At 36.5% G+C, this 15,100-nt stretch overlaps 2 protein-coding genes across 2 annotated transcripts; one reads left to right on the forward strand and one right to left on the reverse strand.

Moving 5' to 3' along the window:
- Window positions 1-5,301: 5,301 nt before the first annotated feature.
- On the forward strand, window positions 5,302-9,386 carry LOC126624442 (protein NRT1/ PTR FAMILY 5.2-like). The gene is made up of 4 exons (XM_050293505.1): window positions 5,302-5,440; window positions 5,719-5,936; window positions 7,534-8,105; window positions 8,367-9,386. Exons 1-4 carry the CDS (start codon window positions 5,317-5,319, stop codon window positions 9,259-9,261), a joined length of 1,809 nt encoding a protein of 602 aa, XP_050149462.1. The 5' UTR covers window positions 5,302-5,316; the 3' UTR covers window positions 9,262-9,386.
- A 19-nt stretch (window positions 9,387-9,405) lies between these two features.
- LOC126624441 (BRCA1-associated RING domain protein 1-like) lies at window positions 9,406-14,550 on the reverse strand. Its single transcript, XM_050293504.1, has 13 exons — window positions 14,290-14,550; window positions 14,084-14,137; window positions 13,911-13,966; window positions 13,641-13,736; window positions 13,092-13,534; window positions 12,758-12,994; window positions 12,573-12,673; window positions 11,904-12,090; window positions 11,659-11,735; window positions 11,342-11,429; window positions 10,688-10,853; window positions 10,391-10,509; window positions 9,406-9,985 (listed from the first exon to the last, which is right to left on the reverse strand). Exons 1-13 carry the CDS (start codon window positions 14,403-14,405, stop codon window positions 9,641-9,643), a joined length of 2,085 nt encoding a protein of 694 aa, XP_050149461.1. The 5' UTR covers window positions 14,406-14,550; the 3' UTR covers window positions 9,406-9,640.
- Between the last annotated feature and the right edge of the window lie 550 nt (window positions 14,551-15,100).

Below are 15,100 nucleotides of genomic sequence, written 5' to 3' on the forward strand. Positions count from 1 at the left end.
TTTAGTCTCCATAGCATTACCCATAAATAAAACCTAACACTTTTTTTCTTGTCCTCTGATGGAGTGGACGCCCAGAGAAACTCAAATTTGGTTATCTTGGAAACCTCTATTTCTCCGAGATTTATTCTTCCAGAAGCAAAACCTTCACCTGAGAAGAAAAATACATCCCTGAATCATTTAAAAAAGTAGTCCAAATTTCCATTTAAATAAACAATTGGAATCACAAGAGCTATGAATATATATATATATATATATATATATATATATATATATTTTCACCATTCAAGACTACGAATTCTGAAGCATTCAGTGTCTCTCAATGACTGTATAATTTTTAAATTTTTTTGCGTAAAGTTAATGCTTAGTCGTACTTGAAAAGATTCTTTCTGAATACTCAGCTACAACATAGGTGAATATGAAACGAGCTACTTAAATTGAAGCTTTTATTAAGAAAACAAAGAAGAAATACACCATAATCTAGAAAACTCACAATTAACAACATCAAGCACACTAATCACCCGAAAGAAGATGAAACCATCCAAACGCAAGGTGAAGTTCAAAATATGTTGCGGCACCTTACAAGTAAATTTCTAACTCGTAATTCATTATTCAAGCAAAGGAAGAACAGATAAACCCCAATTTCTAGAGCTTTGAAATCAGCAATCATGTGCTAAAAAAAATAGACCCAAACTATTGATTCCTTGCCAAATCATTTGAAAATGAATATCGACGGAGCTTGGATTATGGCCAAGGATCTGGGTGGCTTCGGGGGAATTGTGCGTGATGAAATGGGCTGTTTCTTGGCTGCAAAATGCTGTCACTTTGTCGATGTCTTCTCTCCCCTACAAGCGGAAGCCATGGCAATTAGAGAAGGTTGGTTTGGGCATTATCTCGGAGATATCAAAACATTTTATTTGAGTCTGACTTGCTTCGGATTGTGGACAACTTGAAACATACTTCCACCAACCTGTCCTTGGTTGGCCAGGTTGTCGAAGATATCAAGGCCTTTCTCTCTTCAATATGAAGCTTCTGTTTGGGATAAAACTTGAACTTTGGGTTAAAAAGGGGTTAACCCAAAAGAAAGCCCAAAAGAAGGTTCAGAAGAAGGAAAAGTTCAAGGCCCAGCCGAAGTCCAGAAGAAAGAAGGAGCTTGTTCCTGACCAAGTGCAGATCATTCAAACCACCTGCTCACCTACCTAGAGGTCAAGTGGTGTAGACCAGCCAGTTAATCAGCCCAAAAGTACTTTACAATGGCAGTAAAAGTAAAAAGTTGATGAGTCACTGCCCTTCAGATGCATTCGGGCAAAATCAATATTGCAGACAGCCAAGCCAAATCGTCTATAAAAGGAGGAAGAAAAATCAGAGACAAGGACACTCAATCAAACAAACAAATACAAGCACAAACTCTGCGCAAGCCAGATTTGCCTCCACGAAGTTGTAGTCAGCCCCCAAGGCTTCATCCCTTTCGGGATCAACCTTCACCAGAAAGCCTTTGTAAAAGCTCTGCTACCCTGTTTAAATCTTGTTGTAGTATCGATTCCCTCATATAAACTCATCTTCCAATCTCACCTTCTAGCATTCGAACCCTTTGTAAATCACAAAGAGAGGAAGTTGCAAGATGATCAGCCTTGCCCGACAAGGTGAAACCTTGCCCGACCTCCTTTCTTTTTGTCGTTTATTCATATATCTAGTAATATGATGTATATTTCCATCTGCATCCAAGTTATTGCTAGCCAGTTTATGATTAAAAGACTTCTAAGTTCTAATCATTCGGGCAGACAAGATTGATCAATTAAAAGTCCTTGGTCTCAAGGCATAAAAAGAATCCTATGTGGACTTAACCCATCCACGACAATCCTTGATAACAAGAAGACCGAAGTTACTTGGGGCGCAAGTAATTGGCTTATTCTCTAGTTTTACTTCTGTTATATCATGATTCCCACAGAATGCTTGAGTATAGAATTAACTCTGATAGGAAGCCTCAAGGCCTATCCCTAAGGCTCTACAAAGGCACCTATCTGAATTCATTCTGCTCTGCGGGCTCGGGCAATTAAAGTATAATGGTTGTGATACTTCTGCAACAATGAAACAACTAATATATGTTCAAGTATTCGGTTAGTTTTGACGGGAATCCTCAAGGCCTACACTTAAGGCCCCACAAAGGCACCTTTCATAACTAACTTGGTCTCTCGGACATATATATATATACAATAAAACTTAACATCGGTTTTACATATGTCATGCTAAAGATGGCAGTGGCATGCCTGGGTAATTAAAGTTAATTTTGATTGTGAGCCTCAATGCCTACACCTAAGGCTCCACAAAGGCACCTTTCAGAATTAACTATGTCATTCTCTTACAGCCCGCCAATAAGCAGAAGCCCGACAGACAACATCAACCGGCGCCAACCTCTCGAGGAGCTGTGTGCTCGTTGGCCAGGAAACGTCCTCACTGGATATTCCTTAAGACGAACAGCTTCATTCACCCAGACAGGTCACCAAACGAACGGAGTTGCTCACCGGCTTGCTCTAATTGGTGTTGCTTCTAGTCAATTTAGCGAATGGTTAGATTCCCCCCAAGTGTAATCGTTGATTTACTTGTTGAGGATACTTTATCGCCTTGGCTTTTTGTAATACCTCTATTATATCAATCTAAACTAATTTATTAAGTAATTCTTGTTATAGTAATATTAACGGATTAAATAACGCAAACCCATGTTTTTAACTAGTTTTGGATAACCCTAATCATATAATTTCTTAGTTTTCATCAAGCAAGGCGCCACATTAGTAATCATCAAGCAACACTAATCACATTTCAAAATCATCCCTTCAGATTCCTAACACTATCATGGTCATCAGCCTCCCAATCCATGACCGCCTTTTCGTTCCATTAGTCTTGCATTACACCAAAAACCCTAGAGGAATCACAAAGCTGAAAAGAATGGGAGTTGGGTTGTGATGCACATCATGATCATGGTCATTGCTTGTGTGTTTGTCCGAAATGAAAAGGCTGTTCAGCATCATCTTCGGGAAAGGCGCCAAATCTTTTGCACCCATTTTGTGTGTAGTCTCTATCATTGATTGACACATATTAAGTTTATGACAACAAAGTTAAAAAATCTATGTTTATTATTATGTGTTAATCAATGATAGAAGTCACATAGATGTCACACACAAAGTCACAAATTTTCATTATATTGCCACAATTGGCTTTGATTCCAAAAGCTGATCATGGATAAGGAGATGTTTAAAACATATCATTTATTTTTGGTCAATGAAAACCCTATTAAGATTTTCATGGCGCAAGAAACCACTTTCTCTTGTGAAACTCTTAGTATTTAGACTGCGGGCATATGTTATAGAAGTGAGATCCATATATCTAAAACTCATCTATGCGAATATGTCTTATCTAAAGAAAAATATGCTTCGTATGTGTCAACAACGATTATTCTTTTATTAGTCACGTGATGAGTGTTGCAAACACGTAAATTTATGATTGTAGGCTATAAAAATGGATCAACGTTTGCCCACCGTACGTTAGATTCTTACCATCATAATGTATCCTGAAAATCTTCAGAATCTTCACCGTGGCTAATGTAGATCTCTATTTTATAATACATTTCAATTTTGATGACACGTTGATGTGGAGTGATGGATAAAAATATGAACAATTTTATAGTATTCGCATCTTCATGAACGGCTTAACTGTATGATTCCGCGAAACTGATATTCCATAAAAAATAAAGAATGACAGTAACATGAGGTTAATTCCAACTTCTAAATTACGATTAATAGCATGTGGCCTACCAAAATTAGGACGAAATTACAGACACGTGGCGAAGGTATGATGATTATCTTTGTTTTTCTCCATTTAACTTTTTGGTTAATTTTGATTTTGCATGGGAATTATCAAACTTGGGATCGTTTTCCAGATTTAAAAAATGAGGCTGCTTGTCAAAAGAGAGGTTCCAAATATTTCGATAATTTGTAGTTGTGAGTTTGTTCTTGTTAATTTGTAGCATAAGTCGGCCTTCTCTTTTGTTTTCTTGTTTAGGGTTTCATTAGTTTAAAAGGACAAAAAGCCTAACATGTTAGAGTTGAAAATGAAGTGGGTCAGTCTAAAGTAACATTCGTTCTTAATCTAACAGCTGATTTATTCACTCGACACAAACAATAATAAATTTAATATCATACATACAATTAGGAAATTAATAATAAATTTAGTATCAAATGTACATTTAAGTAATTTAATTTCTTTGCGTATTTCACACGGTTGATTATTGGTTCGATTTCTGGCGTAGATGAACCACGTTATATTGGGAAGGAAAAAATGAATGTCTCAGTAAGTCTTTTCAGCCTCTAATATTAGGAGGAATGCGGTCTTAAAGAAATGCCACTAATAATCAGAAAGAGGCTTAGCAAGAATTCGAAAGTTGGGATGGAGCCTTAGCCTTTCACTAATAGATAGAAGTGTCATAGTTGCTCAACCTAACTATGCAAATATTTACACGAATTTTTTTAGTGTGATGCTGAAATTTTGTCTTATAAAAATTAGATTTTTTTTACCAATCGATAAATTGAATTTGTTTTATCGTTGTCCAATCAGGCACATATAGCAAACATAATCGTAATATCCAAAGGAAAAAGTTTCAAGAATAGTGTCCATTCAGCACCTATACTCCTGAGCTTTTCTTAGATAAAAACACAGTGCTTTCTATATGTGTTCTATTTCATATTCCAAGAAGAGTCAAGCGGCGCACTTGGTTCTGCCCAATTGATCAACAATTCAGACTCGCGAATCAACCCATGACGAATCAATTATTCTAGTTGCCACTAGCTTTCAAAGTTCATCTATTGATCATAGAGAACACCTCTTGTCACTTCTGCTATGGCTTAGCCACCAACTAGTCCCCTTCTAAAAAAATAGGTAATGTAACTTCTTTGCCAATTGATAATAGTAGTAAAAACAATACTTAAAGAATCAAACTATAGAATCGAGTTGTCTTTAGGATTTTTGTTTTTTTTTTTCTTTAAAATAATGCTGAATAAGTAATTTTCTGATTCAAGGGAGATTAAATTTTGAGGGACTTATTTGTTAAAAGTAACATTGTATAAGAAATAATTCTAAATTAAACTATTGCTAGCTGTGACTATCATGTGAAAGGAAAATAAATCTAGAATGTTGGAGCTGAGTTGGAAGGTTATTGGTTAACCTTATACTTAACTGACCTGTCCCAAATTAACTTTATAAATAGCTATAAGCTGATCACATGACTTTCAAAGCTCCCAAGTCCATATTCATTTCATCAAACACTTGATGGCAAAGGTTGAAGAGAAAGGCTTAGAAGACGATCACACACAAGATGGGACTGTGGATCTCAAAGGTAGGCCAATTTTAAGATCAAATACTGGGAGATGGAGAGCTTGTTCCTTCATTGTAGGTATGTGATAATGTTCATAACTTATATCCTCTTTATATATTCTAAAGCGTCACGTAGCTAGCTATGAGAAAAACTTGCATATCTCTATTGTACACACATGTGCTGAGTTTATTTCGCTCCAACCTTCTGTCACTTGACAAGGAGAGAATGACTCAACAAGTGTGTATGATCACGAGTATGGAGTACATGTAATTTTTTCTCCCAATCTGACAAAACAAAATGATCCTCCATATCAATGTTTGACCAATCAATATGTGCACGCATGGGTGATTTTTCAGGGTATGAAGTGTTTGAGAGGATGGCATACTATGGAATTGCATCAAACTTGGTGATTTATTTGACAACGAAGCTGCATGAAGGCACAGTTACCTCTGCAAACAACGTTACCAACTGGGTTGGCACTGTTTGGATGACACCGCTTTTGGGAGCCTATATTGCAGATGCTTATCTTGGTCGATATTGGACTTTTGTTATTGCTTCAGCCATATATCTTGTGGTACAAAATTAACTCAATCTACAAACATATTATCTCATTTCTCGTGATAGAACTTGCATATGAACCAAATGGTAATTGTTGAACAAATCATACTGTTATGTGATCATGTTTGCTCAACTGTGATCACACATTGGTGAGGTGCAAGCAAACTTTTGTTCTTTCTGAAAAGTGGGGAAGGAGATTCGAACACAATATATCGTTTGCATGAGTAAATGATTAACTACTTAAGTTACGAACTCCTAGCGACCAAACTTTAATTAGTCGTTCATGAGTCTGAAGTCTAATTAAACTTTACATGATTTGTGTTTTGCTTCATCCCAAAGTTATATCATTTGAGTTTCATTAGTTGATGATTTCTATAATATGCTTCTTTATGATATATGAACACCTCAAATTTGTTCCTTTCTATAAAAAAATTTTGGTTTTGTAAAATTGGTATAACTCCTCATTTTGATCTCTAAAATTTAAAATCGATAGAACTGGTCCATGAGTTTGTCTACCATCAGTCATTTTGATCATTCTATGAAAAATCTTCATTAAATAAGGAAAAAAATGGCAAAAATATCCCCAATTTTTTGTCAAGTCATTTTGATCCATTGTTTATTAAGTTGAGGGTATTTTTGTCATTTTGGTCCTTATTTAGCAGAGATTTTTCACGGAATAACCAAAATGATTAATAGTGGAACAAACTCAATGATTAATTCTATCGATTTCAAATCTCAAAGACCAAAATAAAAAGTTATATCAATCTCAAAGATCATTTTAACTAAAAAAAATTTGTAATTTTTTAACAAAAAGACTTTTGGCCATTAGCATAAACATTCACATTAATTGACAACTATTTTGCCATGTTTTTCAAGAAAATGTATTTGTCAGAGTATATTTTGGGAATAATTGGTCGTTTGATCACACATCTCAAAGCTTCCACATGCCCCACCTTGCTTGCTTCTCTAGCTCTTTCCTATATAGTTGTCAAATACTGCAAGATAGTATTATTTACACGTTCATTTTTATTTTTAACATACCTTTGTTAATTTTTTTGTCATTAATCTTCTTTAATTAATCATATCCGACGACTGAAATTGAAAAGTGTAAAAAGTAAAAATAAGTGTGTGGATAGCACTATCCATATTGTAAAGAGATTAACTGGGCATTTTCTATTTTAGAAAGTTATGAGATTATAATAATTTTACATATTAAGAGAATTCATAATTTCACAACCATTCCTAAGAGAGAGGAAACTAAAAGTTTTAGCTTTTCAATCTATTGTCAAGTTAATCACACACTTTTTGCGTATGCAAGTTTAAATGCATGATAGTGCATAATTAGCTTGGTATATTGTCACTATGATGTTTCAGTTGTTGATCAGTTTCCTTGCTTCTTTAGCTTTCTCATGTCAAATCAACTACAACCAACTAATTGTTAGTCTACTAGCTCTTCTCTTATGAACATTGAAAGATATCTCAAGTTTAAATCATCTTCTTCGTAGATACGAGATCATATCACGATAACTATTTCTTTAACCATATATGCATTTCCCCATTATTGTAACATATACCAAATTTGGGTCATAATTCTCCTTTTTATTACCAATTAGGGTATGTCCTTGTTAACCCTAGCAGTATCACTACCTGCACTAAGACCACCCTCATGTGCCCAAGGAATCAAATATGAAGATTGCGACAAAAGAGCCTCACCATTCCAAGTGGCCATATTCTATGGTGCACTTTACACAATTGCCATTGGAACTGGTGGGACCAAGCCCAACATCTCCACCATGGGAGCAGATCAGTTTGATGAGTTTGAGCCCAAAGAGAGGATCCAAAAGCTCTCATTTTTCAACTGGTGGATGTTCAGCATCTTCTTTGGGACTCTTTTCTCAAACACCTTCTTGATTTACATACAAGACAAAGTTGGGTGGGCCCTGGGATATGGTCTCCCAACACTTGGCCTTGCAATCTCTGTTGTGGTGTTTTTGTTGGGGACCAAGTTTTACAGGCACAAATTGCCTTCTGGGAGTCCTTTTAGTAGGATAGCTCATGTGCTTGTGGCAGCCATAAGAAAGTGGAGGGTGACAATCCCAGATGACCAAAAGGAGCTTCATGAGTTGAGGTTGGAAGCGTACACAAAGGCTGGGAAATTCAGAATTGACCACTCCACTTCCTTGAGGTATCAATGACGCACCCTTGTTATTCCAGTTGTGATTAATGAATTCTTACCATGCGCATGTCATAATGGGAACTGTTTATTTTCTTAATAACCTTTTAAAGATCGTATAGTCCTTCATATGTATAACATAAATGGATCGAGTCGTGATGAAGATCTTAATTAGCGATATAATCAATAATGTAGTTAGTAAAAATGGTAAAAATAGTCTCATTTTCTGGCATAAAGCCTTAGTGATCACCCCTAGCATTGCGTTAACTGCAGATTTCTTGACAAAGCGGCCGTAAAGAGCGGACCAACCTCGCCGTGGATGTTATGTCCGGTGACACAAGTCGAAGAAACCAAGCAAATGGTCAAAATGATCCCAATTCTAGTAGCAACAATTGTACCAAGCATGATGTTAGCTCAAGGAGGAACATTATTTGTCAAACAAGGCACAACCCTAGACAGAAACATAGGGCCTCATTTCGAGATCCCTCCGGCGTGTCTCTCAGCATTCGTAACAATTTTCATGCTGATAAGCCTCGTGGTGTATGATCGCGTCTTCGTTCCATGGATCCGGCGCTACACGAAGAACCCTAGAGGGATCACATTGCTGCAAAGACTAGGCATTGGCCTTGTGTTGCACGTTTTGATCATGATCACAGCTTGGTTAGCTGAAAGGAAGAGACTGAGTGTCGTAAGAGAACATAAACTATTTGGGCCAAGGGACACACTTCCCCTGACAATTTTCGTTCTCCTCCCTCAGTTTGCTTTGCTGGGAATTGCTGATTCCTTCGTCGAAACGGCTAAGATAGAGCTGTTCTATGACCAAGCACCAGAAGGAATGAAAAGCCTTGGGACTGCATACTTCACTACCAGCTTGGGAATTGGGAGTTTTGTCAGTAGTTTTCTTCTTTCGACAGTTTCAAAGATCACCAAGAAACATGGTCGGGGTTGGATTCTGAATAACCTAAACATCTCTCATTTCGATTACTACTACTTGTTCTTGGCTGCCCTGAGCACTCTCAACTTGCTCTTCTTTCTGCTAGTCGCAAAGTACTTTGTTTATAACGCAGACCCAACAGAATCAAAGGGCAACTTTGCCATGGAAACTTCGCCGAGCAAACCTTTGGCTCCAGCTTCTACCGAAGCCTCAAATGCTTCACTCATAAGCTGATGACATGCTTCATGTCCAAGCTATCATGCTCTCATGTAATATAAATTTGAAGAAAACTTTCACAAGCTTAACAGGCTATTGTCGGGCAGATAACGCAACAGTATTCGATTGCTAGAAGTAAATAATTCAAAATAATACTTGATATGAACAACAAAAACTTATCAGGAACTTAAAAATTGTCTACACAGGAGAATACACATCTTTAAAGGCATCTGAATCACTTTTGTAGGGACATCGAAGAAAATGCCGTAGAGAATGCATAAACCTAGCTACAAACTAAAATCTACATGCAGGACATCAACATCTTATCAAACAGATCCCTATCCAAGCACAATACTACGAATACAATCTATCACAGACTATTGCATTGAATGTTTTGTCAACAGACAAAAGGCTGTAACTCGCATCTTGCAATTGATTCCAAGAGCCATGTGTGACCGATGATTTGTGATCCAATTTTCGCAGCTATATCCTGGGCCTCATTTGACCGTTTCCAAAGGATTGAAACTTCTTCCCCCAACTTGCAACCTTCTGGTGGGTCGAGGTTGTATACAACTAGCGTCCTTGAAGCTGTATGTTCAAGACAACTTCGTTCCATCACTTCTTCTGAGCTGTTGAAAACAGTGCCTCCTGCTACAATGATCAAATCTTGAAGATCTTCCTTTCTATCCAGTAAAAAATCACCAGCAAAATAGAAACTCAAACCATTAAAGAGTTTCGGATCCTGCAAAGGAAATAATCCAATAACTAAGATCAGTTAGTTACCAAAGATTTGCATAATTGAATAGAAAACTAAAAGGAAAGGTGCTTGAAGTTGACCATATAGCATAAGCATGGTAATGGAGAAGCACGCAATGACATTATTTAAGTTCAATTCATACAATCTGACTTTGTGCCCTCGAGCGTTCTTATTTTCCTTTTTCTAATGTGAACATTAAAGTTTAAAAATGCATAAACTGCCCACCGAGGAGGACTTGATGAAATTATTGTCTTATATTCATGACATGGTACCAAGAACTAAAAAATAGATTATCGGGCAGACATTTTAGTTGGACAGATGTATCAATGGAGGTGCTCAAGAAGATAATAGTTAATGCATTTGCACAAAGTATTCATCAGAGGAACTTACATTGTTTGTTGCCCGAAGCCTGCCAGTTTTTGGGCCATCACAGCATCCATAGTTATCAAGACTAACTTCATATGGTTCTTCATTCACATGATCTGTGGCTTCCATGCATGCTTTTACCCCTACACCCATCAACAAAGAGAAAACAAGGGACAGTCAGGTTAGGTGATAAAACACAATTATAAAACACCTCAGTAAAAAAAGTGCACATTTTTTTAAACACAGGTCGTAATTTAGTCAATAGTCATTCATAGAAAATGTAATTATAGCAGCAAGGCAGAATATCTGGGTATAGCTTACAGTCAATTTTCAGAATCCATCTTCCAGCCAAAATGGCCATGCAAGTTTTGAATGTCCTGACATATGCACCGTCCCCATCCAGGGCTGCAATCAAATGTGTAACATTTGGTCTCCAGGTCTTGGACACAGTTGCACCAGTCTTCTTGGCAAACTTGACTAAAAGAAGCTGCACCATTTAGAGAAATAATAAGTTTCTGATACAGCAACCAAGATAATAAGTTTATACAGTACAACATGTTCTGTACACCACAAAATAAAATAATAAAATAAAATAAAAAGTTGGCATGACAGATTTATTCAATTGGGAGACCTCGAGGCCCAGAAACCAGAAGCTTTAGTTCTCCAATCCATCTCAACAATGTTCTCGTATATGTTATCCATCTAGAGATAAGCCTTTACGGACTACAAACAGCATAATGTTATTAAAATTAAATCACAGATTACCATTTTCCACAATGCTTGTTTTCATGCAGATTATATAGAGTGAAAACAAAATGATAATTGGACCACAGCCAGGTCAATGAAAGCAAAGAAAAGAAGGGATCAATGTTGTTGGAGAGATATTTTCTAAGATTATCTAAAGACAACTTTCCAAGTCTTCATGACAACATGGAACCAAGTGACTAATGAGAGGAGAAATTCTTTTCGACTAACCTTTTCTTCAGAAGACAAACCGGATGGGCATATAATCCATTGATTCATTTCATTTGCAGCTTCCAAACTGTTGGACTGGGGACAGATTCTGTGTGCAGAATGAGAGAAAATCAGATATCAAATTAAACATTGAAAGAAAGAAGTAATATCCAACGGCAATATTACTAAGAAAAAAAAAAAAAAAAACTTTCCAAGCCTTTTCTTTGTACAGACTAACAGTAGTAAATAAAATATATTGAGCTTGAAGAGCCAAGAGTTAAATATAGGGACTAAAATACAGGAATTCTACTTGCTTCAACAAGAGAATGATGTCTTACTTGGGCTTCCCATAATTTGACTTCTCACCGGGAAATTTAGTTGAACGATGAGCTGGACATAGCAGCAGAAAGTTTTCCTATATAATGTTCAAAAAGACAACGTTAACTATTATTTAAGGCTTAACAGACATTGGCCACCAAAACAAATTATATTAAATAATCTAAAAGGTATAACAACAAAAGGGCATGAGAAAGAAGTTGATTACAAATATATGCTACTACATGTAAAAGAAGATAATAAATACCTTGTCCCAGCGACATTTAGAAATTTCAGTTGCACAGGTAACATGATAGCTTCTCCGGCAGGACTTTACAAAGCATCCCAAAGCTGCTCCCTTTAGCCCACATTTGGTGCATTTTAGCTTTGCACCCCTTGAGACTTCTGCCTTCAATCCCTTAACATTTTCACCTTCGAAATACACTTGTGGTGCCCTGAATTTCAAAATCCATAATATGTTTATCTAGTAGGCTAGTAGCACATAAGGTGATTAACAACAAATAGATCAAAGTAAAATAGCAATCATGTTATTGAATAGGTAAAAGTGAACTGACAATAATGTTCTTACAGTTATAGAAATCAGACAAAGATTCCAAAAACAGAAAGTAACTAAGAAAATTATTATTGCTAACATAGTAACTTAATGCCATTGATTGTGATGAGCAGAAACACTAAAGTCAAAAGGTTCAGTAGAGAGGATTTTGTGTTTTTTTTAATATAAAATTTGTTTCATTTTATATGCACAGGAAACATAACATACATTATATGCCCATCTTTGAAAATACAGAATATTTTCTGTATAATTGAAAAGTATGAAAATCAAGAGTATCTTTCAGAAAGAGAAAACACCCATATATGGACTAGACATCGCTAACTACGCTAGACCAAAATTATCATCATTACTGCTTGAACATACCAATCAATGCATATTCTGTGAACATGTATGACATTTGAAGCATTTGCCTCATCTCCCTCTACCAGTCTCTCTTTAGAATAATGCAACATTGGCCCTGTAACCTGAAATATTTCATCAATTCAACTGAGTTATATGTTACCAACTTACTGTGTATGTAAAAAGCCACAAAGATTAACATAACTAACCTCCGAGATCATAGAAGACTGGCAAAATACACAAATTGTTCTCTTTGTGAATGATTCATTAGGTGGTGTACTGAACTTATGTTCAAGCTCAGAATAAGTCTCTAAAACTGGCTCATACTTTATTTTCTTTCTTAAATGACCATCAATTTCAGTTGCACAACTATCATGTCTTTTCTGCCCTGCTCTACCATCATCAATTTTGCTGATCGATCTCCTGACCAAAGAATTTTCTGAAATCTGAAGAAAGCATTACATAAAAATATATATAATTAATCTCATCATAAGACAGTAAAATTTATGGCATTAGTAAATTAAGAAACCATTAAATCCTTACTTGCTCACAGCGCCGACCACAGCTATCATTATCTGAACATTTGGCATCACCAAATGAAGGAGGACTGTTGGGCAATGACTGTGCTGCATGATTCATGTCTCCTACTACAGTCATGCACTCGTCGAGTCCACCAGCTCTTATTTGAGAACTTGTTGGTTGTGAATTGGGATTTCCCACTCCGCTTCTAGCAAAATCTAATACCTTGCCATCAGCATCTATTGGCATGCTACACTTATCTACATTGTCATTGTTGCCAACTCCATCAGCTACAGAACGATTCAGACTACAAGGAGCCCAAACTCGTTCATGAGCACTCGATGAATAGATGGATTGCCCACTGTTTGAATTACCTCCTTGGTCATTGTCAAATGGTTCTTTAGTCATTTTCCCAGCAAAACTGATATTAGGCAAAACAGGGTTTTGCTCCAGAATGGTTCTAACATCTGCATTGATCAAAACCAACACACAAAGCTAAAACATTATTGTCTGCATAGAGTTTAGAAACCATATTAACTTCCAAATAAGTGTATTTACACATTAAGCTTGTACCGGAAGAAACAGGCTGGAACAAATTGGCACAGAAAGACGCATCCAAGCTTTTGTAGATCGCTACTATGTTTTCCATGAACGGCACAGGCCTGAGATCTACCAGCCCACAAAACCAATGCATCAGAAATAAAATTAATTGGCTTTAATTACTTGTTTCCACAATAAACTGTTTTGGTAATTCATCAAATAATGTCCTTGCAAGAACATCCATAAAAAAACAACTATTTCAGCCATAAATAAATATAATTTCTTCAACTAAAAAATAAATACCTCGGTCCGCAACCTGAGCTTTACAAACCGGGCAACTCGAACTGGGTATGCAGCAACTGCAAGCAATTCAAAAACCCAGTACAGAAAAAAACCCTAAAGTAAGAATCTTGAGACAGAAATTGATCAATTATTAGGAGAAAAAAATAAGAGAGAGAGGGAGAGAGAAGACGCACTTGCAGAAAATGTGATCGCATGGAAGCAACGTCGGTCGATTAAGCAAATTCAAGCTGAACCCACCAATAAAAACACAAAAAATACAAAACCCATTTCAGATAAAGCCTGTTTGCTTCAAATAAATCAAAATAAAATTCGAAAATTCGAAAACGTAAAAACTTGAAAACTTGAAAAAAGAAATGGAATTTAGGGGAGCGAATCGAACCAGAGGGGGCACTTGAGCTCGAGACCCAGTTTCTGGAAATGGAGAACCCACGGGTTCATCATCGACCTGGTATTGCCACTGTCGCTGCATTTACGGTTAGGGTTTGCGTCCACCATTGAAACGGAGCGTCGGAAACTCTGAGAGAGTTGCAGAGAGAACTAAAAAGTGAGAGTTCTTCGGGAGGAGCTTGGAGTATTTAGATGTCTTTGCAGATGGTGTGTTGGAGCGGCGGAGGACACGTGTACAGTAGTGATTTCTCTGCGGAAGAGGAAATGGGCGGGGTGATAGATTTGAGCCGAACGGTAACTTTTCAAACTCGCGCGCTTTTCCGGATTTAGTTTTCAGAGACTCCCGCCTAAGCTGTTGGATCTTGCCGATATTTTGACTTTTCTTTTTTTGGTCAGATGTCGCCGATATATCTACATCTCGCGAGTAATTTCATTTCTCAGCTTGGCTTTTATTGCCTTTCGCATGCCGTGGGACACTCCCACATCTGATGGTCATGATTCGTTCTTATTAATTTGATATTTGATGACGAGATATTATTTTATTAGTTTAATATTTAATAAAACGTCATAATTGATAATGATTATTTGTTTATATAAATATTTATTTAATTTTAAAGGTTGCTTAGTCATTTATATGAATTCAATGAATTGACAGTTCGTCACAATGGTAATTATCAATTTATTTGATACATATGGATCTCTAAAAAAATAGACATTACCCTAATACTAATAAGGACAATAAACTCGAATGATTATAACGTTTGTATGGTAGAATCATTGTCACGTCATCATTAAAAAGGGAA

The sequence above is a fragment of the Malus sylvestris genome, chromosome 5, assembly GCF_916048215.2.
Source record: "Malus sylvestris chromosome 5, drMalSylv7.2, whole genome shotgun sequence".
Taxonomy (NCBI): domain Eukaryota; kingdom Viridiplantae; phylum Streptophyta; class Magnoliopsida; order Rosales; family Rosaceae; genus Malus; species Malus sylvestris.

What these genes read in the sequence shown, in the direction of transcription:
- LOC126624442 (XM_050293505.1), top strand. Translation starts at nt 5,317, where the DNA reads ATGGCAAAGGTTGAAGAGAAAGGCTTAGAAGACGATCACACACAAGAT. An exon ending in AGCTTGTTCCTTCATTGTAG is followed by an intron (nt 5,441 to 5,718) that starts GTATGTGATAAT and finishes GTGATTTTTCAG; the next exon opens with GGTATGAAGTGTTTGAGAGG. An exon ending in CTTCAGCCATATATCTTGTG is followed by an intron (nt 5,937 to 7,533) that starts GTACAAAATTAA and finishes ATTACCAATTAG; the next exon opens with GGTATGTCCTTGTTAACCCT.
- LOC126624441 (XM_050293504.1), bottom strand. Translation starts at nt 14,405, where the DNA reads ATGGTGGACGCAAACCCTAACCGTAAATGCAGCGACAGTGGCAATACC. An exon ending in AGCTCAGGTTGCGGACCGAG is followed by an intron (nt 13,737 to 13,910) that starts GTATTTATTTTT and finishes GTGGGCTGGTAG; the next exon opens with ATCTCAGGCCTGTGCCGTTC. An exon ending in GTTCCAGCCTGTTTCTTCCG is followed by an intron (nt 13,535 to 13,640) that starts GTACAAGCTTAA and finishes TGATCAATGCAG; the next exon opens with ATGTTAGAACCATTCTGGAG.